At 35.1% G+C, this 23593-nt stretch overlaps 1 protein-coding gene across 1 annotated transcript in view; it reads left to right on the plus strand.

Moving 5' to 3' along the window:
- Window positions 1-23593, plus strand: part of SLC9C1 (solute carrier family 9 member C1) — a 68388-nt gene that overhangs the window by 39135 nt on the left and 5660 nt on the right. Inside the window, exons 9-14 of the mRNA XM_008066594.2 lie at window positions 6183-6308; window positions 7467-7565; window positions 8114-8284; window positions 10349-10480; window positions 10603-10788; window positions 13176-13302. Of these exons, the coding sequence (XP_008064785.1) occupies window positions 6183-6308; window positions 7467-7565; window positions 8114-8284; window positions 10349-10480; window positions 10603-10788; window positions 13176-13302 (841 nt within the window). The remainder of the gene's footprint in view (window positions 1-6182; window positions 6309-7466; window positions 7566-8113; window positions 8285-10348; window positions 10481-10602; window positions 10789-13175; window positions 13303-23593) is intronic.

Consider the following 23593-nt stretch of genomic DNA (forward strand, 5'->3'; position numbering starts at 1 on the left):
GAAGGATTGCCGGAGCCCAGCAGGTCGAGGCTGCAGTGTCCGGGAGCGGCCACTGCACTCCAGTTTGGGCAACAGAGTGAAACTCCAACTCAAAAAAAAAAAAAAAAGCATTCCTCTCAAAACTAGAACAAGGCAAGGCGAAGATGTCCACTTTCACCAGGTTAAATAAAAAGATACTAATAGTAACTCAAAACTTCATAAAGAAATAAAGATCCAGTAATGGCAAATACATAAGCAACTATTAAAGCTAGTGTGTAACTCCACTTTTTGCTTTCAAAATACTTGAAGAGACTAATGTATATTTTTAAAAGTATTAGTATAAAATTAATATTATTTTAACTTTGGTTTGTAATTCCACATTTTGTTTCATTTCAAGCAATTTAGGAGACCAATGCATTAAAAATATGTTTTTGGACACACATTGTATAAAGATGTAATTGTTTATATCAACAGCTGAAAGGAGTAGAAATGGAGCTGCCAAAGGAGTAGGGTTTTATATGCTGTGAAAGTTAAGTTTGTATAAATTCACATTATAACATTATAACTCTAGGATTTCATCTGTAATCTCCATGGTAACCACAGAGAAAGTAGCTATAATATATGCAAAAAGGGAATGAGAAAACAACTTAAACGTTTCACTATTTAAAAAATCAACTAAATCACAGAAGACTGTAAATTAGGATAAAAAAGCTACAAGCATTTAGAAAAGGTAAATAGCAAGAATGTAGCAAATTAACAGAAGTCTCTTCTTATACATAATTACTTTAAATGTAAGTAGATTCGACCCTATAATCAAAAGACAGAGATTGGCATTAAAATAGCTTGATCCAACTATATGCCTTGACTTTGGGAAACTGAATGTTCATATGCAAAAGAATAAAATTGGACCTTTAATTAACACTATATATAATTAACTCAAAATGAATTCATGACCTATATGTAAGATTTAAAACTATAAAATTCTTAGAAGAATACATAATGCTAAAACAACACAACAGTGGATTTGGCAATGATTTCTTGGACACGACACTTAAAGCACAGGCAACAAAAGAAAAAGATAAAGTGCATTTCATGAAAACTTAAAAATTTTGTGCATCAAAAGACACTATTACAGAGTAAAACAGCGACTCACAAAACAAGAGGAAATATTTGTAAACCATATATCTGATATAGGATTAATATCTACAATACATAGAAAACTCCTAAAACTAAAACAACCTGATTCAAAAATGGGCAAAGAACTTGAATAGGAATTGCTACAAAGATAATATTCAAATAACCAACATCACATGAAAATATGCTCGACATCACTAAATATTAGGAAAATGCAAATGCATACTACAATGAGAAACTACCACCTCACACCCATTAGAATGGTTTCTAACAAAAATAAACAGAAAGTAACAAGTGTTGGTGAGGGTGTAGAGCAATTGGAACCATTGTGCACTGTTGGTGGGAATGTAAAGTGGTACAACTTCATGGGAAATAGTATGGTGCTTTCTTGGAAAAGTTGAAATTAGTATTGCCATATAATCCAGTAATTCCTTTTCTGAGTATATGCTCAAAAAAACTGAAAGTGCAACACTATTCACAATAGCAAAAACATGGAACCAACCATGCTGCCCCTCGAAACTGGACTGGATAAAAAAAAATGTGGTACATATAACACGATGGAATATTATGCAACCATAAAGAAGGACAAACATATGGACTTTGAAGCAACTTGGATGGATTTAGAGTCTTTAATACTCAGTGATCTATCACAGAAACAAAGAACAGAGTTCCATATGTTCTCACCGATAAGCAGACTCTGAACATTGACCATAATAGTATAAGAAAGGGATTGGCAGTTGCAGGATACTGCCTGGGTACCTGACCTCACACCAGGCAAAGTGGGGACCAAAGAGAGGCCCAAACATTATCTGTACAATGTCCACTTGTGTACCTAATCCTGAATTGTACTCCACATCTTTAAAATAAAAATATATATATATATATAAAAAATTGAAAGCAAACTCTCAAAGAGGTATTTGTACACTACATTTATAGCAGCATTATTTACAATTGCTAAAATGTAGAAGCCAACTAAATTACAGAGAGATGTCAGCAAGATAGCTAACTAGAGGTGCCTGGCCCTCATACCCTGTCACAAGAAAGGACAAGGCAATAAATAAATAGCTAAGTTTGACTGGAGGGTTGAAGAAAGCCCTGGAGTTCTGTTTTTCTTTCTGTCTTTGAATGCAGGCATTCTAATACCAGAACTCATGCTCTTAAACACAATATTATAAAAAGTCAAAAGTAGAAAGAGATGTATGTAAAAAGAGTTTTAATCTTAGAAATCAAGATCAATATATCTGATTATGAAGAAAATTTATCTTTGTAGGAAATAGAAATAAAAACAGAAGCAATGTCATTTAGAATGTTTGACATAATGTTAGGTTAACGTTAATGTTTTTTCACATATGAATAATCAATTGATAAAACAGCATTTATGGAAAAGCCATCCTACTCCATTGAATTGTACTGGGGCCTCAGTCATAAATTGACTGTGTAGGAGTAGATACATATCTAGGCTCTTTTTCATTTCATTGTTTTATTTATCACTGAACCAAATCACACTGTCTTGATGACTGAGACTTAATAAGTTTTCATATTTGATTGTGTGTGTCTTCCAGCTTTGTTCTTTTCTTTAAGATTATTTTGACTAGTTTTGGCATTTTCAATTTTGAAATAAATTTTAAAGTCACCTTGGAGCTGGGTGTGGTGGCTCACGCATGTAATCCCAGCACTCAGGGAGGCAGAGGCAAGAGTATTGTCTGAGCCCATGGGTTTGAGAACAGCCTGGGCAACATGGTGAAACCTTGTTTCTACAATAAATAAATAAATAAAAAATCAGCTGGACATGGTGGCGCATGCTTGTGGTTCCAGCCACTTGAAAGGCTGATGTGGAAGTATCACCTGAACCCAGCAAGTTGAGGCTGCGGTGGCCGTGAGCATGCCACTGACTCCAGCCTGGGTGACAGAGACTCAGACTAATAAATAAATAAATAAATACATACATACATACTCAAATAAATAAAGTCTGCCTGGAAATTTCCACCAAATAACTCACTGAAATTTTTATTGAAATTTCATTAAGTTTATATATCAATTTGGGGAAAAATGACATCTTTGTAAAATTGACTCAAACTATTCACATATTGCTCCACTTAACTAGGTTTTAATTTTGTATTAATAGTTGGGGTTTTTTCTGTGTAAAGTTCTTACACCATTTTATTCATGAATCTGAACTCTTCTTTTATACCATAAACAAAACATGAATTTCAGATTATGGACAGAACTATAAAAGGTAAAATAATAAGCTTCCAGAAGATGATGTAAGAAAATTTTCCTGATATTGGCATAGGCAAAGATTTCTTAAACATGACACAAAATTGAATTTCAGTAGCATTAAAATTGAGAATTTTTCTGTATTAAAAAATTAAAAAACACGTGTATACTATTGGTGGGATTATAAACTAATTCAATCCTTTTGGAAAGCTGTATGGAGATTTCTCAAAGAATTAAAAATAGAGTTACTATTCAACATTACCATTAATTCCATTTCTGGGAATCTACCCAAAGGAACATAAAATTGTTCTACCAAAAACACATCTGCACTCATATATTTATAGCAGCACTATTCACAACAGCAAAAACATGAAACCAACCCACATGCCCATCAAGAGTGGTCTGGGTAAAGAAAATATGGTACATGTACCCTATGGAATACTATGCAACCATAAAAACGAATGAAATCATGTCCCCTGCAGCAACATATATGCAGCTGGAGACCATCACTCTAAACAGGTTATCACAGAAACAAAAAACAGAATATCACATGTTCTCTTCTTAAGTGGGTACTGAACACTGGACACACATGGGCACAGAATGAAAACAACAGACACTTGGCACTGTAAAAGAGGGAGGGAGGGAAGTAGGATAATGAATACAAAACCACCCACTGGGTATCATGCGCACCGTGGCTGAGGGGGCAAACAGATGGGCTTGTCAATAGCCCAAACCTCACCTCCACACAATATACCTACTTAACAAATTTTCACATATGTGCCCCCTGATTCTACATTTTTTTTAAAGAAAAAGAATTAAGAGAATTAAAAGATAATCCACAAAAAGGTTAAAAAATTAGAAGATAAATATTTCCATAAAGTACTTATATCCAGAATCTATTAAAAAAAACTCAGCGGGGCATGGTGGCTCATGCCTATAATCCCAGCATATTGGGAGGCTGCAATGAGTGGATTGCTTGAGCCCAGGAGTTCGACTAGTGGGGACAACATAGTAAGACCTCGTCTCTACAAAATATCAAAAAACTTACCTAGCTACAGTGACACATGCCTGTAGTCCCAGCTACTCAGGAGACCAAGGCAGAAGAATTGCCTGAACCCAAGAGGTCGAGGCTGTGGAGAGTCATGATCAAATACCACTGCATTCCAACCTGGGCAACAGAGCGAGACCCTAATTCATAAATAAGTAAATATCTTACAAATGGATAAGAGCAAGACAGAAAGTCTATTTTTTAATGGATAAAATACTTGAAAAGTCACTTCAGAGCAGAATATATTTAAATGGCCAATAAACATAAGAAAATATGCTAAATATCATTGTCATAAGCTTGATGCAAATTAAAAACAAAATGAAATACCAATACACAGCTATCACAATACCTTTAAAAAATAAAAGCTCGGCCGGGCTTGGTGGCTCAGCCTGTAATCCCACGCTTTGGGAGGCCGAGGTGAGTGGATTGCCTGAGCCCACGGGTTCAAGACCTGCCTAGGCAACTTGATGAGACTTCACTCTACAATAAGTCAAAAAATAAGCCAGTCATGGTAGCCTGCACCTGTAGTTCCAGCTACTTGGAAACCTGAGGTGGCAGGATTGCCGGAGCCCAGCAGGTTGAGGCTGCGATGGCCGGAAGCGGCCACTGCACTCCAGTCTGGGTGACAGAGTGAGACTCCAACTCAAAAAAAAAAAGCTCTACCAAGTACAGACAACAATGTGGAACAACTGGAACATTAGAATAGCAGTGTAAATTGCTATTTGGAAAATTTTTTGGCAGTATCTACTAAAGTTAAACATATGACTATCTTAAGGCCCAACAATTACATTTTAAAAACCATATACTCAACAAAAACTAATGCATATGTACACCAAACATATATTCGTAGTAAAATGATTCATAAAAGTCTCAAAGTGAGCTGGGTAGGGTGGCTCAAGCCTGTAATCCTAGCACTTTGGGAGGCCGAGGTGAGGGAATTGCCTGAGCCCACGGGTTTGAGACCAACCTGGGCAACTTGGAAAGACCTCATCTCTATGATAAATCAAAAAATTAGCCAAGTATGGTAGTGCGTACCTGTGGTTCTGGCTATTTGGAAGACTAAGGTGGAAGGGTTGCCTGAACCCAGCAGGTCATTGCTGGGATGGCCATTAGTGTGCCACTGCACTCCAGCCCGGACTACGGAGTGACACTCCAACTCAAAAAAAAAAAAAAAATTCCCAAAGTGAAGCAATCTGAATGTCAATCAACAGTAGATAAATGAAGCTATAGTATAACATGACACTATACAACAATGAAAAGAAAATGAATTTTTGTTCCCTGCAACACCACAAATGAATCCTAGAAACATAATTTTGAACCAATTAAACCAGTCACAAATATGTCCTTTGTTTTTCAGTCATATAAAGCTGAAAACCGAATAAGCTAAACTGTGGTGATAAAAGTATAGTGGTTATCTTTGGGTAGAAGTAATAATTAAAAAAGAACATAAAAGAGAGACTTCTAGGGTGCAGCAAATGTTGTATTTCTAATCTGGATGCTGATTACACATTTTTTTCACCTTGTAAATAATATTTAGTGGGCATTTACGTTTTGTATACTTTTTCATGTTGACCATATTTCAGTAAAAAGATTTTCTTTTTAAAAGTTTATTCTATGACTTCAGAATGTGGTCATACAAAGACAGGGGAAAAAAAGCTGTTAGAGGAGAGGGGTTTAAGGTTTTTAGGGAAAAACAAAAATCTTGGAAGATCAAGGATAGGAAATTATTCAGAGACATAGTTATTTTAAACATTCTGTGAAGAGCGGTTTGGTTCATCTCCTTTCTTAAATTTTGTGATTTTAGTTCATCATGGCCAAAAAAAAAGAGGTGCTTGGTTTTCAATCTGTTATCCCACCTCTTACTGTTCAAGAAATTATATATCATATTCCATGGCTAGATAAAGACAAAGACCATATAAACTTCATCCAGGTAATCTTTTCGTTTTCTAGTAATATCTTTAATGCACCAACAAATACTATTTTTAAAAATACAAGTGTTTTACCATGATACTTTCTAGTTTTCAATTCTCTAAATATTCCCTATTTCCTATAGGACAAAATCAAAATCCCTTTAAATGATATGCACATCCTTCCATAATGTCTCCTCCCTATCTTTCCACTTTCACCTTCTGTTTCCCATTTGTTATTTACTTCGTAGACTCCATTTATATGGAACTACTCATGGTATCCCAGGCTCTTTACACTGTTTTTTTTTTAAATTTCATTCATCTGTGAGTCCTTTTACTTTTTTTGAAATACTGTTTGTTTGTTTGTTTCACTATTTTTTTTTTCCTTTTTGAACTTTCCTGCTTATTGCTTCTCTGGAAACACCCCCATCAGAGGTACTCAGAGAAGTGGGCTTTGAGGTTAACTGCCCCACCAGTAGAAGATCATCTTGTGGTCCCTCCTCATTATGGAGGATCAGTGTTGCAATGTTGTATCCAATATATAACTGTACTATAATATTAAGTACATTACATTATAATTATTTTTACATCTCTCTTTCCTACTATATTTTAGAACTCATCCATCTTTTGAATACTTAGTCCCTAGCATAATGCATAGTGGGTGCTTAATAAGCACTGGTGGAATAAGCAAATAAATGAATCTAACTTGTTCTAATAATATGTTTTTATATCTGTTTGATGCCAAAAGACCAACTATATTTTTCTACCTACTTAGAATATTTGAAATAAACACATTTTTTAAACTTATTACATCATCTGTTTAGAGCATGAGTATACATAAGACATATGTGTGTCATTTGCCTATGTCTGTCCCCATTACTTTTTACCCAGATGAAATATTTTCATCCCCTTATTAAGTTCTTATTCCTAAATTGTCTTGCTTCTAATCCAGGTATAAATATTCTATCTGAAATGCATATTTATGAATATCCATCTTCTTCTCTTTGTTGTTCATAATTCCTACTTTCTCTTACAAATATATCACTAATGTAGTATCTCAGATCTCATCAAATAATATCTACTTCAAAATATAAATATTTTTATTAAAATGTAAATATTTTTATTTACAATCATGGTTAAATATTGTTTATAGCTTATGTATTTGGTGATTTTTTTTTTAGGAAAAGGTCAAAGTTATAGCATTTGATTGTGGAAATGAAATATTTCAAGAAGATGATGAGCCCAGAGGAATCTATATAGTTGTTTCAGGCATGATAAAGGTAAGGCAGAGTTATTTAAAAATGTACTTGTGAAAATTTGTTTTTTAAAGAGCTTTATAAAATTGAGAAATAGTAACTTTCCATGTCAAAAACTACATAGTCTCTTTTTTAGGACAGGGCTACCCTTTAAATTATAATTTTCATGTTCAGACACATTGGATAACGCCGCCCATCACCTTTTTTAGACATACTTTCTCATAGATAACAAAAAACCATCAAAATAATGATCTTTTAAAATGGAAAATTATACTATACATTGTTATTCATCTTGTGTTTATCTAAGTTGAAGATTTAGCCATTGTGTGATGGGTATAGGCTGGTTGAGTAGAAGGAATCAGAAAGATCAGAGAATTTAAGAATACTTTGTGTCTAAGTCACTGCCAATTTAATAAAGTGACTTAAAAAGGAATGAGTAATAAGTATTCTGAAGATAATATGTGCATATTAGAATTGTTGAAACCAAAGTAGAAAATGTCATGAATTAGAAAGTTTTGGTAATACGAGTTCACCAGCAAATGTATTGTTCTCTTTCCTTTGTTCCTGAACAGCTTACAAGCTCAAAGCCACGTTTAGGAATTGACCAAATATTGGAATCAGAGGAAAAAAATCATCCAATAATTCACAAGGATTATGTGCTCAGTGGAGAAATAATAGGCGAGATAAACTGCTTCACTAATGAACCTATGCAATATTCTGCCTCCTGCAAAACTGTAGCGGAGGTCAGAAAACATCACCTATGACTTACTGTTGTATTTGCTAAATAGCTAATGTCAAGTTTAAGATTATTTTAGTATTTAATATAAGTTTACAGTCTGGTTGACAATTTTTTTTAAAGCAATGGCAAAGGACATAACTTGTTGCAGAATTATATTCATCTAGTATAATATCCAGCCAAAATGACTCATGAAAGTTAACCTACCATAATGGAAGAAATATTTATCCAGAGAAACTGGTTATATCAGCTACTTTCATGGGCAGCTTGGAGAGGGATGTTAACTATCAATACCATAATTTGAAAGATAAGGAAGCAGGAAAAATTCAGAGCTAGAATCTATTGCAGTAAGTCTCCTGCATCCAAACGAATTCCCTTCTGAGAGCACGTTAGTCCAATTTGTTCATAAGTTCACTTTGCAAGTCCACCAAATTTAGCCTAGGTACCCAACTAACACAATTAGCTATATAGTACTGAATTGTAATAGGCTTATAATACTTTTCACACAAATGATACATAAAAAAATAAACAAACAATAAAGAAAACATGTTTAATCTTATGGAATAGTACCTTGAAAAGTACAGTAGTACAGTACAGTACAACAGCTGGCACACGGGTGATTGAACATGAGAATGCAAGTTTGAATCTTTGAAAGTTCACAACTTGAAGGTTCATATATAGGGGACTTACTGTAATGGAAAAATTGAGTAAAATGAATGAAAGTTTTCCATACACAATTAAAGTCAAAATTCTCAAAGTACCTGAGGCTCCCACTAGCCTAATTTTTAGCTCAAAAAGAATGATTATAAACAATCGAACCCCATCAATATGTGAAACTCCATAAATTGATAATAATACCAAATTTGGCTGGGTGCAGTGGCTCACACCTGTAATCCCAGCACTTTGGGAGGCTAAGGCAAGAGGATTGTTTAAACCCGGAAGTCTGAAACCAGCCCAGGCAACATAGCAAGACTTAGTCTCTACAAAAAATTTTTAATATTAGCTGGGTGTGGTATTGCACTCTTATAGTCCCACTACTCAGGAGACTGAGCTATAAGAATCACCTGAGCCTAAAAGGCTGAAGTTACAATGAGCCACAAGCATGCCACTGCGCTCCAGCCTCTGTGACAGAGTGAAGTCCTGATTCAAAATAATAACAACAATAATAGTATCAATTTTTTATGTCCAATTAGGTTGCTAGGATATCATTTTATTATTCTAAAAATGGATTTTTAAGAGACAGAATTAAACATTTATCCTGTCTTTCTTCTATGAACTCTTTCAAAGTGACCCCCAAAAAATGAGGAAAAATTATCCTGTGTGGAACAATTCCTGCTAACAAATATATAGTGAGAAAATTTTAAAATCTCCATTTTGCCACCACTAATAAAATAATGAGTCTAGGAAACAACTAACAATTGATTGATGCCAGCATCATGTTTTTAGGAAACTTTATAATGAAAGGAATATCACCTAAAGACGTTGGTCAACCTTAGCATCACTAAAATGGGACAACCAGTCATGGTGTGCCTCATGATGTGATGCAGCAAAAATACTACCACTACTTGTGAAGCCTTCTCACACAAGAAAAGAGAAAACCTGGAGCTCTAGATTGAAAGTCTCCAGACTGATCTGGCTAACAGAAGATACAGAAAGTTAATTAAGCAAGTTAATTGACACCAAGAAGGAATAAGCTAAATTTAGAATGTGGGAGATTCTAGCCGGAAAAATAACCTGATTTTTTCTACAAACCAATGGCATAAAAAGTGTGTGGGGTGGCTGGGCACAGTGGCACATGTCTGTAATTTCAGTCTGTAATTTCTTCCAGTGGGATAACTGCTTGAGACCAGGTGTTTGAAACTAGCCTGGGTAACGTAGTGAGAGCCCTGACTCTACAAGAAATAAAAATAAAAATAATTGAATTGATAGATACATTTTATTAGGTTTCCAAGACATAATATGAATCTTACATAATTACATTTTTAGCTTTAATGTTACATATAAACAAGAAAACCATATTCCTTAAATCATAGGTGCACAGGACAAACCATATTTATATCCTTTTTTCCAGATGTGTTTTATTTCCAAAAATCATTTGTATGAGGCTTTGGAGCAATGCTGTCCTCTCATTGAACAAAAAGTGTGGCAAAAAATTGGACTTGCTATTACTGCCAGAAAAATCAGGGAACATTTATCTTATGAGGTAAGAAGATATTTGTATAAACAGCTCCTTCGCTCTGAATAGAATTGCATTAAAATATTGACTATAAGTTTATATTAAACTTCATAAACAGTAATAGACTATAAAATTGTGTTTTTGAACAGGATTGGAACTACAACATGCAACTAAAACTCTCTAATACTTATATAAAAGATATACCAAAGAGCACCAAAACTGATATCTGTTATGAAAATGTAATCTATGTTATCCTTATACATGGAGCTGTAAAGGATTGTCAGCTACAAAAAGTTTATAAGGCACCTTTCTTGATTCCTAAAACATGCCAGCAGGTAAAGAAATATTGAATCAAGTCTTCAGATCAATATGCCATATATTCAACCATGTATTAACATCAGAAAAAGTATCACTGTAATCTTAAGCTTGTCACCTTCCAATTCTCCCCCTTTCCTCACCACTCCATCAACATTCACTCATTCCCACAGTCATGGCCACATACAACCATACACACTTTGGCACTTGGTAACCCAAGCATAAACTATTCTTGTCCAATGACTATGAAGCAGACCAAGCCGGACATTTGGCTACAGTTAAATGGTGGTATAATTATACACAGCAAAAGGAGGCTCATTATTTTCATTCACACGTTGTTGTATCAAAAACACTCTAGAAATTTTCTGCCAGATCCGTGCTGAATTAAGTATCAGTCGTATTTCTTCAGCTCATTTGAAAGTGGGTGAAAAAGTGAAGGTCTTCTCATATTTAAACAGTTAATTGAGTTACCCTGTTAATCAAAATGAGAGCCTGAGCCATGTGAAGAAGGATAGAACTGTATGTATGTGTAAGTGTATACATTCGTGTGTTTTGGGGGAGAATAAGAGAATCAAGAGAATCATATGTCAAATGATTCAGGGGGCATATAAAATACTGATACAGAAAGTAAATTGGAAGGGGAACTCAGAGTCAATTAAATTTGGCTTAACTATATTTAAGTGACTAATATAAGATAGAAACAGTATTAGATGCTGACGTGATGAAGACAGATGATACTTACAACTTATTCTCAATAGATCTCTTAACGGAAAGGAAATAAACAGATAAGTAAATATACTAATGAAATGTTTACAGCCAGGATGTAGATTCTGGACACAAGAAACAAGGGAGATGGTGCCACTCATGGTGGTTCACACCTGCAATCCTAACACTTTGGGAGGCCAAGGTAGAAGGATCGCTTGAGCTCAGGAGTTCCTATATTGCCTGGGCAATATAGGAAGACCCAAGCCCTACTTTAAAAAAAAAAAGTCAAGATGGGGGTGTGAGAGAGCCTGAGGTAAGAAATGGTCAAAAGAACATTTCCCAAGTGGACGTCACCAGCACTGATGTGATGCTTAATGGGAGGAAGTGAAATATTCTTACTATGGTAATCCCTACTTTTATTCTTGAACACATAACAGTTTTTGTGCTGGTTAGAGATTTAGACAGTCAAACAAGAGATTCTTGATACAGCCGAAGCTTGCTCAAATCTGTCTACTCCCCTAGACATAGAGCTCTTCTCATTGTGGATTTGGGTATCAACATAATTCAAAGCAGGTTGAAAACAACCACAAGGTATAAGAATTTTTTTTAAGTACAATATTTTTTTTTCTTTCTGTCTTTTTTTTCTTTTAATTTTTTTTTATTTTAAAGATGTGGGGTACAATTCAGGGTTAGGTATACAAATATTCATTATTCAGGTACCCTTGTTGATGAGGTGTGCCGTCCCCTTCCCCAGGCAGATTCCCACTACTGCCAATCCCACTTCCTCACTCTCCTCCTGGCAGTCTCCTGCTACTGCCAATCTTTTTCTTATAGTATTATGATAATTGTTCAAAGTTCACTTATGAGTGAGAACATGTGATACTCATTTCTTTGTTTCTGTGAACGATCACTCAATATTATAGACTCTAAGTCCACCCAGGTTGCTGTGAAGTTCATGATTTTGCTCTTCTTTATGACTGCGTAATATTCCATCGTGTGTATGTACCACATTTTTTTATCCAGTCCTCTTTCTATGGGTAGCACGGTTGGTTCCATGTTCTTGCTACTGTGAACAATGCTGCAACAAATATACATGTGCAGGTATCTTTTTTATAGAGTGATTTGTGTTCTTCCGGGTATATTCCCAGTAGGAGGATTGCGGGGTCGTATGGAAGGTCAATTTTCAGATCTTTTAGGAATCACTACACTGTTTTCCACGGAGGCAATACTAGTTTACACTCCTACCAGCAGTGTAAAAATGCTCCCTTTTTGCCACATCCTCTCCAGCATCTGTTGTTTTTTGAGTTATTGTTGATAGCCATCCTGACTGGAGATTGGTGGTATCTCAGTGTAGTTGTATTTATAAAATACATTATCTTTTAAAATTTTTGTTTGCTCTACAGAAAAATTCTCTGGGTGATTTTTTTTAAAGGGATGTTGATGATTTATTCTTGATCTTTTTTTTTTCATTTGTAATAGAAATAAAATATTTTTAAAAATCAATGAAAGTATATGGAATATTTACTTTCACAAAACCAACATATCCCAGTTTTTAAGATGTCTATCTTATTTATGTTCATTTACTGATATTTTCAATTTTCTCCCAAATGTTTAGAGACAGCTAGAAATAGTAGCTTACCAGAGTAATTGTTAATTGTATGATAGCTTCTCAGAAATGAACTTGCATTCTGTCAACTTTCAGATACAAGGCAATGAAGAGTTCACAAAAGTAATGATTGTTCAAGCTTCTATTAATACAAAAAACATCAGATTGAATGCTGGAAATTATGTATCTAAACATAAAGGTTCTCTTTCATTGAGATCAATGGGTGAGTTATATTTATTTAAGCAATTATAAGAATTTACTATTCCTTTATAAAATGAACATATACATATTTGGAAATTGTTGTATGCATTCTGCCTAGTCATTGAGAAATCCTTCTAGCTGCCATATTTGTTATTTAATGTGTGAGAATATTGAAGTTATGCTAAAAGATTATTGTATATTTTACCCAAAAGAATAAGTATGCATGATTAGCAAAATAACATGAAAAACAGATTAATGAGGGAATTACCAGCTCTTCCCCTAAATTAAAATACGCTAAATAGCAATAATAATACATATAGTGTTGTACAGTCTGAACAGCAAACATAACTCACTGGAACTAGATGGAAAACCTTGCTATAAAGACTTTTCTTCATATATATTTTGCATAATAAAAATTTAATCATAGCATAAATGATTATTTAATAACTACAATTGAGCCATTGGTTAAAACTTGGAAAATACATTTGAGATAGATTTAAACATTGAATACTAAAGAATTTAATTATTGAATAAATCATAATGGAAGTTAATATTTGTTATTTTTCTAAAGGGGAAATAAAGTAAATTTAGAAATATAGAAATTAATTTTAAAATTCTGAGTGTCAATAAAAATATCACCAGTCAGAAAAAGAACAAAGGACAATTTAGAGATAAAACTTACATTATAAACAAAATGTGAAAAATGTTCAACCCTATTAATACTTAACAAAACAAATGAAATTTTGGTATGAACCCTTTATCATCATGTAATTGCCTTCACTATCCTTTTACATTGTTGTTGGTTTGCAGTCTGTTTTATCTGACACAAGAATAGCAACCCCTACTTTTTCTTTTTTTTTCATTTTTATGGTAGATCATTCTCCATTGCTTTACTTTGAACCTATAGATGATAATGATAAAGGTTCAATCCAACAGAAAGTCTTAACTATCCTGTATATATATGCATCCATCACCAAAATTTATAAAACATTTACTGCTAAACCTACAAGAAGACTTAGATAGCCCACAGTAATAGTGAAGGACTTTAACACCCCACTAACAATTTTCGACAGGTTATAGAAACATAAAACTAACAAAATAATTCTTGACATAAATTTGACTCTTGACCAATTGGACCTCATAGACATTTACCCAAAAAAAACATGGACTATACATTCTTCTCTTCTGTACATGAAACATATTGTAAGATTAACCATACCAAGCATACTTTCTGTATAGCAGAATAAAAATAAAAATCAATACTGAGATGAACCAACAAAACCACACAAACACATGGAAACTAAACAACTCACTCCTGAGTGATCTTTGGGTAAATAATAAAATCAAAATAAAAATTTTTAAAAAATATTTGAAACGAATGAAAATAACATGATAAACAAAGTAAACCAAAATCTCTGGGATGCTTCCAAATCAAGACTAAGAGGAAATTTATAACACTAAATGCTCCCTTCAAGAAGACAGAAAGATCTTAAATAACTAACTTACATCTCACCTAAAAGAACAAGAAAAACAAGAACAAACTAAACCCAAAGTTAGTAGGAGAAAAAATTAACCAAAATCAGAACAAAACTAAATGAAATTTAAACCAAAATGTCACACAAAAAATCAATAAAATGAAAATCTGGTTCTATGAAAGGGTAGCATAATGGAGGGTAGGGAGAGAACAAATACAATCAGACATGAAAAAGACATTATAACCAATCTTACAATAATACTAAAGATTCTGAAATTACTGTAAGTATCCATATGCATGTAACTCAGAAAATCTAGAGAAAATGGATAAATTCCTGGAAACAGATATCCTTCCAAAGTTGGAAGAGAAGGAAATTGAAATCCTAAAAAGACCAACAAATCATGAAATTGAATCAGTAATTTAAAAAATCTACCAACCAAAAAATGTCCTTGGCAGATAGATTCACCGTCAAAGTCTACCAGATGTCCAAAGAAGACCTAGTACCAATCCTGCTGAAACTTCCAGAAATTGAGGAGGAAGAATAGCCCTATCAATCATTTTACAAAGCAGTATCATTCTTATACCAAAATCTGGCAAAAACACAACAAAGAAAGGGCTGATATTTATAATGAACATAGACACAAAACCTTCAACAAAATATTAGCAAACCACATCCAACAGCATATCCAGAAGATCATTCACCATGATCAGGTGAACTTTATTCTTGGGATACAAAGTTGGCTCAACATATGCAAATCAATAAACTTGATCTACCACATAAACAAAATTTTTAAAAGAGAACTACATGATCCTCTCAATAGATGCAGGAAAAAAAAATCAATGAAGTCTAAAGCCTCTTCATGATAAAAACCCTCAACCACCTAGACATCAGAGAAATACACCCCAAAATAATAAAAGCATCTATGACAAACTTACATCCGACATTACACTGAATGGGCAAAAATGGAAGGCATTTCCCCTAAGAACCTGACAAGCTTGTCCACTCTCACCATTCCTATTTAACATAGTACTGAAGTTCTAGTCAGAGCAGTCCGGCAAGAGAGAGAAATAAAAAGTATATAAATAGGAAAAAAAAAAAGAGAGCGAGAGAGAGAGAAAGTAGAATTATCTCTCTTTGAAGACTATATGATTCTATATCTAGAAACCTCAAAAGATCCTACCAAAAGTTCCTAGATTTCAGTAAAGTCTCAGGATACAAAATCAATGTTTAAAAACTAGTAGCATTTGTATGTACTAACAACATTGAAGCTGAGAACCAAATTAAGAACACAATCTCATTTACAATAGCTCCACAAAAAAATATCTGGGAATACATTTAACCAAGGAGGTGAAAGATATCTACAATGAGAACTACAAGACACTGCTGAAATAGAAAATGACACAAACAAATGGAAATATTATTCCATACTCATGAATTAGAAGAATCAATATTGCTAAAGTGTCTATACTGCCTAAAGCAATCTATAGATTTAATGCAAGCTCTATCAAATTGCCAACATCATTTTTCAAAGAATTGGAAAAAACAATTCATATGGAATTAAGAAGAACCCTAATAGCTAAAGCAATCCTAAGCAAAAAGAACAAAGCCAGAGGCATCACATTACCAAACTTCAAATTTTAATACAAGGCTAAAGTAACCAAGACATCATGGTACCATAAAATACATAAAATAGACACATGGTTCAATGGAACAGAAATAAAATTGCTCACCTACAACCACCCAGAAATAAAATTGCTCACCTACAACCACCTCCAACAAAGGCAACAAAAATAAACACTGGGGAAAGCACACCCTCTTCAATAAAGAATGCTGGAAAAATTGGTTAGACATATGCAGAAGAATAAAGCTGGTCCCATATCTCTTACCACATACAAAAATTAACTCAAGATGAACCAGATATTGAAGTGTAAGACCTCAAACTATAAAAATTCTAGAAGAAAACCTAAGAAACACTCTTCAGAACATTGGCCTAGGCAACAAATTTGTGCCCAAGTCCTCAAAGCAAAAGCAGTAGAAACAAAAATTGACAAGCGGGACCTAATTAAGCTCAACAGCCTCTGCACAGCAAAAAAACACGACAGAGTAAATACACAATCTCCAGAATAAGAGAAAATATTTGCAAACTATGCATCTAACAAAAGGCTGATATCTAAAATCTGTAAGGAAGTTAAATGAATCAAGAAAAAAAAAAAAAACACACAACCCCATTAACAAGTGGGCAAAAAACACGAACAGACATGTCTCAAAAGAAGACAAGCAACAGTCAACAAACATGAAGAAATGCTCGATGCCACTAATCATCAGAGAAATGCAAATCAAAACCACAGTGAGATAATATCCTACATCAATCATGATGGCAATTATTAAAAAGTCAAAATAAAAGATACTGGCAAGGTTGAGTGTATGAGTGTGGAGAAAAGGATATACTCATACACTGTTGCTGGGAATGTAAGCTAGTTCAGCTTCTGTAGAAAGCAGTTCTGAGATTTCTCAAAGAACAAAAAATAAATTTTCCATTTCACCCAGAAATACCACTACTGAGTATATACCCAAAGGAACATCATCTTACCAAAAGGACATCTTCACTTGTATGTGTATCACAGTACTATTCACAATAACAAAGTTGTGGAATCAGCCATGGTGCTCATCAATGGTAGAGTAAATAAAGACAAATGTGGTACATATACTCCATGGAATATTACAGATACATTAAAAAATAACAAAATCATGCCCATTGCAGAAACATTTATGTAGCTGGAGGCCATTATTCTAAGTGAATTAATGCAGAAACAAAAAACTACTGCATGTTCTCACTTAGAAGCAGAAAGTAAACACTGAGTACTTACAGGCAATAAGATGAAACAATGAACACTGAGGACTCCAAAATGGGGGAGAAAAGAGGGAAACAAATGTTTAAAAAAAATCTGAAATACCATGTTGACTATTTTGGTGACCAGTTTAATACTCATGTAACAAACCTCTACATGTGCCCCTGAATCCAAAATTAAATTTTCTTTAAAAAATTAAGAGATGCCAAAAAATAAAAATAAAATAAATATTTGGTCTACTTAATCAGTGAATTTTTAAAAGAATTATAATATCAATTGACCAAAAAAAAAGTAATGAATCTGATATGTATTCTTACTTTGTTAATACTAGTAGAAATTGTAAAGTAAGTTTATCAAGAAATTCCAAAAACCATAAAACTGTTTATAACCCTTGAATAAATAATGTCTAAGACATTTATTTTAAAAATATAAAATCAAAATGATAATTGAACATTAGTTAAAAAAATAAAAAAATCAGAAGTGACAGATCTCTGCAAGAAGAACTACAAAACTCTGATGAAATAAACTGCAGAGGACACGAACAAATAGATAAAAAATCCCATGTTCGTTGACTGGAAGAATGAACATTATTAAAATGATCGTATTGCCCAAAGTAATCTTCAGATGCAGTGCAATCTCTATCAAATTACCAATATCGTTTTTCACAGATTTTTTTAAAAAATCCTAAAATTCATATGGAACCAAAAAAGAGCCAGAATTGCTAAAGTAATTCTAAGCAAAAAACTAAGCTGGAGTCATCACATTACCTAACTTCAAATTATACTACAAAGCTGTAGTTACCAAAACAGCACGGTACTTGTACAAGAGCTAACACATTGACCAATGGAACAGGATAGAGAATCCAGAAGTAAACCCAAATACCTACAACTAATTGATCTTTGGTAAAGCAGACAAAAACATACCCTGGAGAAAAGACATCCTATTCAACAAACAGTGCTGGGAAAATTGGATAGTTACATGCAGAAAAATAAAACTTGATTCCTGTCTCTCTCCATATAAAAATATTTAACTCAAGATGGAGTAAAGACTTAAATGTCAGACCTGAAACCATAAAAATCCTAAAGGAAAACCTAGGAAAAACTCTTATGGACATTGGCCTAGGCAAATAATTTATAGCTAAAACCCCCAAAACAACTGCAACGAAAACAAAAATAAATAAGGGAGACTTAATTAAACGAAAAAGCTTCTGCACAGCAAAAGAAATAATCAACAGAGCAAATAGGTAACCTACAGAATGGGAGAAGATATTCACAACCTATCATCTGATAAAAGACTAATATCCAGAATCTACAAAGAACTCAAATCAAGAAAAAAAGCAGATAACCCCATTACCAAATGGGCAAACAATATGAACTGATATCTCTCAAAAGAAGATATGCAAATAGTGAATAAACATATGAAAAAATGCTCAACATCAGTCATCATCAGGGAAATGCAAATTAAAACAATAATAAGATACCACCTCACACCAGTCAGAATGGCCATTCTTAAAATACCAAAAAACAGCAGATGCTGGCATGGATGTGGAGAGAAGGAAATACTTATACACTGTTGGTGGGAGTGTAAATTAGTACAAATGCTATGACGAGCAGTATGGAGATTACTCAAAGAACTAAAAGTAGATCTACCAATCCTACTACTAGGTATCTGCCTTAAGGACCAGAGGTTGTTATATAACAAAGACACCTGCACCCACATGTTCATCACAGCACAATTCACAATTGCAAAGATGTGGAATCAACCTAAATGCCCATTAACTGATCAGTGGATAATGGAAATGTGGCAAATACACACCATGGAATACTACACAGTCATAAAAAGAATGAAATAGTGTCCTTTGCTGCAACGTGGATGGAGCTAGAGATCTTCATCCTAAGTAAACTGACTCAGAAACAGAAAACCAAACACTGCATGTTCTCACTCAAATATGGGAGCTAAATAGTCACAAGGATGGACATAACAGACACAAGGGACACTAATAAGGGGGGAATTGGGAGGGGCCTGGAATTCAGACATTACCTATGGGGCACTATCCAGGGGATGGGTCACGTGAGACCCAATCCCCATCACTACACAGTATGTCCATGTAACAAATATGCACGTGTAGTCCCTGAATGTAAAATTTTTTAAAAATTTATAAAAGGCATAATCAAAATATGTAATGACAAATGGCTAATTAAATCAACACATGAATCAACATGATTGAGTGTTATGTAAGCATTAAAAAATTAATTTTCACTGTCATGACTTGGGAAAAAACAGTGATATATGTCATATAAAAGTACCAGTTATGCTGGGCTCGGTGGCTCAGCCTGTAATTCCGCGCTTTGGGAGGTCAAGGTGAGAGGACTGCCTGAGCCTGCAGGTTCGAGACCTGCCTGGGCAACTTGGCGAGCTCTCATCTCTACAATAAAATAAAATAAAATAAATTAGCAGAGCATGGTAGCATGCGCCTGTAGTTCCAGCTACTTGGAAGGCTCCAAGATCCTTCGTGGAGGATCGCCGGAGCCCAGCAGGTCGAGGCTGCGGTGGCTGGGAGTGGCCACTGCTCTCCAGGCTGGGCAACAGAGTGAGACTCCGACTCAAAAAAAAAAAAAAGTACCAATTATATAACATTGCAATGCTAGTTTTAAATGAATTTTATCTTTAGTAAGTTACAATGTTATAATTTTGAATTGATGTGGACACAAAATACTGTCATTGTGTGAGTCCCCACTGACTTAAAATTAAGCATATACAGAGTGACATCACCACAATGATTAAATAGAAGGTATTCCACTCATATCCCCAACAACACAAATCCTGCACCCATCCACAATCAAAAGTCTCTCTGTGGGAACCTCGGGATTCAGGTAGTAGTTTGTGAAGCCCCCATAGAGACTAAAGACCTAGGAAGGTCATCTGAGAGTGCACATTGACTACAGGCGTCTGATATGCCAAGCTTGCTCCCATGTTCAAGTCCCAAAATGGCCCATTCCTCAAAGGCACTTGTCTCTTTCCCATTTGGCCTTAATCCCAGAACCAAAACCATCTGCCAAGGGGTCTAGAAGAAATTGTTTACACTAGTGCCTTGGTGGAAAAGCTCATCTGCCTGCAGACATCATTCTCATCAGTGAATCTGAAAGTTGCCCTTTGGTTTGTCTTCAGCCACCCTCAGGTGAGGTTCCAGCTCAGAGCTGTTGGCACAAGGACCCAGAGGGAGAATCACCTATACCTCACAGCCTGGGAACCTGAGACTCCCAGACAGACTCTTCAACCTCCAACCCACAGTAGATACTTAGGGGACTCAGACTCAGGCTTGATCCTTCCCACTGCAACCAGGGAACTAGTGCATCTGTGCTGAGATCTTCAGCACATGCTTTCCTGAGCTAAGAAGGCCAGACTCTTCAGCCTTTTTTGAATACTAGATTCCACAGGGGAACAGTCTTAGCTCCAGGTCATTCTGTGGCAGTCAGGAAACTATCCCACCTGTGCAGAATCCTTCTGGAAGACATGTGCCCTTCTGAGCCAATAAGACCAAGCTCTGCATCCCATAGCAGATCCCAAGGAGGCCCAGTCTCAAAGCCAGCTCCTTCTGCTACAATCAGAGAATTATCCTATAGGTTCAGAGTCTTGCTAAGAGACACAGGCCCATCTAAGTCAACATGACAGGCCCTCCAGCCTCCATCTCACAGCAGATCCCAAGAGGGCTTAGTGTCTGGCCACTCTTGCTGCAGTCAGGGAATTATTCTATCTGTGCAGAAACTTGCTAATATATACCCCTTTGAGCCAAGACCAAACTCTCCAGCCTCCATCTCACAGCAAATTCTGAACACACTCAGTCTCAGTTCTGGCTTCTCCATTTACAGTTACATTCTTGTGCATGGCCATCCTGGGTAATGCATGCCCATCTAAACCAACAAGACAGGCACACCAGTCTCCTTCCTAAAGCAGGCCCCAAGGGGGCTTAGTCTCAGATTCAGTTCCTCTTACTTCTGTCAAAGACCCATCACACCCATGCAGAGATCTGCTGAGAGGCACACTCATCTGGGCCATCAAGATGGTCTTCCAGACTCAGATTCTTGGCCAGCACTCCCACTCAATCCCAGTAACCTCCTTGATTCTTTCTCAGGTTCATCTGGGACTTGAAACCATGTCGACCTTAGAGTGTTTTTGAAACCGGGCTTAAAGCATTCTCTAGTGCTAAGATTGCTGCAGCAGTAACAGATTCAGGGAACTAAACAGTCAGTCTACTTATAATCCCTGGAAGGCCCTCTGAAGAAGAACAGGCACAAACAAAGGCAGCCTAAATAGTAAATCCCCCAGTGTGCACAGCCACAAGTATAAAAAACATTTAGGAAAATATGATCTCATCAAATGGACAAAATAAAGTGTCATAATGGAGATGTATAATATTTCAGACAAATTCAAAATAGATATCTTGGTGGGGCTTGGTGGCTCAGCCTGTAATCCTGTGCCTTTGGGAGGCTGAGGTGAGTGGATTGCCTGAGCCCGCGGTTCGAGACCCGCCTGGGCAGCAAGACCTCATCTCTACAATAAATCAAAAAATCAGCCGGGCATGGTAGCACATACCTGTAATTCTGGCAACTCGGAAGGCTGAGGGGGAAGGATCGCCGGAGTCCAGCAGGTCGAGGCTGCGGTGGCCAGGAGCGGCCACTGCACTCCAGTCTGGCTGACAGAGTGAGACTCCAACTCAAAAACAAAACAAAACAAACAAAAAAATAGATGTCTTGATAAAACTCAGTGTACTTTGAGAAAACACAAAGAATCAATTTAGAAATGTATCAGATAAATTTATCAGATAGATTTAAGTGATTTTTAAACATCAAACATAACTCTTGTAGCTGAAAAATACAACGAATGAAATGAAGTAGAAAGCATCAACAGCAGAATTGACCAAATAGAAAAAAGAATCAGTGAACACAAAGGAAGACTATTTGAAATTACACAGTCAAGAGAAAAAAAAAAGAATAAAAAGGAATGAAGAAAGCTTACAAGATTTATGGAGTACTGATCAAGAGAGCAAATATTTGAGTTATTAGAATTAAAAAGGGAACTTAGAAATAAAAAGGGGTAGAAAGTTTATTCAAAGAAATAGCAACAGAAAACTTTATAAATATGGACAAAGAATAAATATCCAGATAAAAGAAGATCAAAAGTCATCAATCAGATTCAACTGAAGAATGCACCCCAAGGCTTTATAGTCAAACTCTCAAAAGTCAAAGACAAAGAAAGGATTCTGAAAGCAGTGAAGAAAAAACAGAAGCAAGTAATACCTAAGGGACATCTGGTATGCCTGGCAGCAGATTATTCAACAGAAACTTAACAGGGCAGGAGGGAGTAGAAAGACATTCAAAACGCTGAAAGGAAAAAAAAAAATCTGTCAACCAAGAATGCTATACTCATAAAAGCTTTACCGCAGTAACTAAGAGGAGACAAAGACTTTTCTAGAGAAGCAAAAGCTGAGGGCATTTACTGCTACTAGACCTGACCTACAAAAAAGGCTGAAGAAAGTTCTTCAAACTGAAAGAAAAAGACACTAATGTGATTATCATACTAATATTTTATTTGTGTGTGTAAATGACTTACATCTTTGTGAGGAAAACTACAAGGCAACACTGCTTAAAAACACTACAGCAATTGATGGAAAGATAAACAATATAAAAATTCAAATTATAACATCAATATTCAAACTGTGGGGGGAGAAGAGTTAATGTGTACAGGTGTTTTTTTCTTGTTTGTGTGTTTGTTTTCTCTTTATTGCAATTAAAGTTAAGTTGGCATTAGTTATAAATAACTTGTTATAACTTAAGGATGTTTTTGTACGCTTCATAGTAACTACAAAGCAAAAGTCTGTAATAGATACACTAAAAATAAAAGGTATTGAATTAAAACATACTACTGAAAAATTACTTAATCAAAATGGAAGACAAGAAGAAATGAAGAGAAGAGTTACAAAACAACTAGA

Source organism: Carlito syrichta, unplaced genomic scaffold (genome assembly GCF_000164805.1).
Source record: "Carlito syrichta isolate Samal-C Ts95f unplaced genomic scaffold, Tarsius_syrichta-2.0.1 Scaffold309017, whole genome shotgun sequence".
Classification (NCBI taxonomy): Eukaryota; Metazoa; Chordata; class Mammalia; order Primates; family Tarsiidae; genus Carlito; species Carlito syrichta.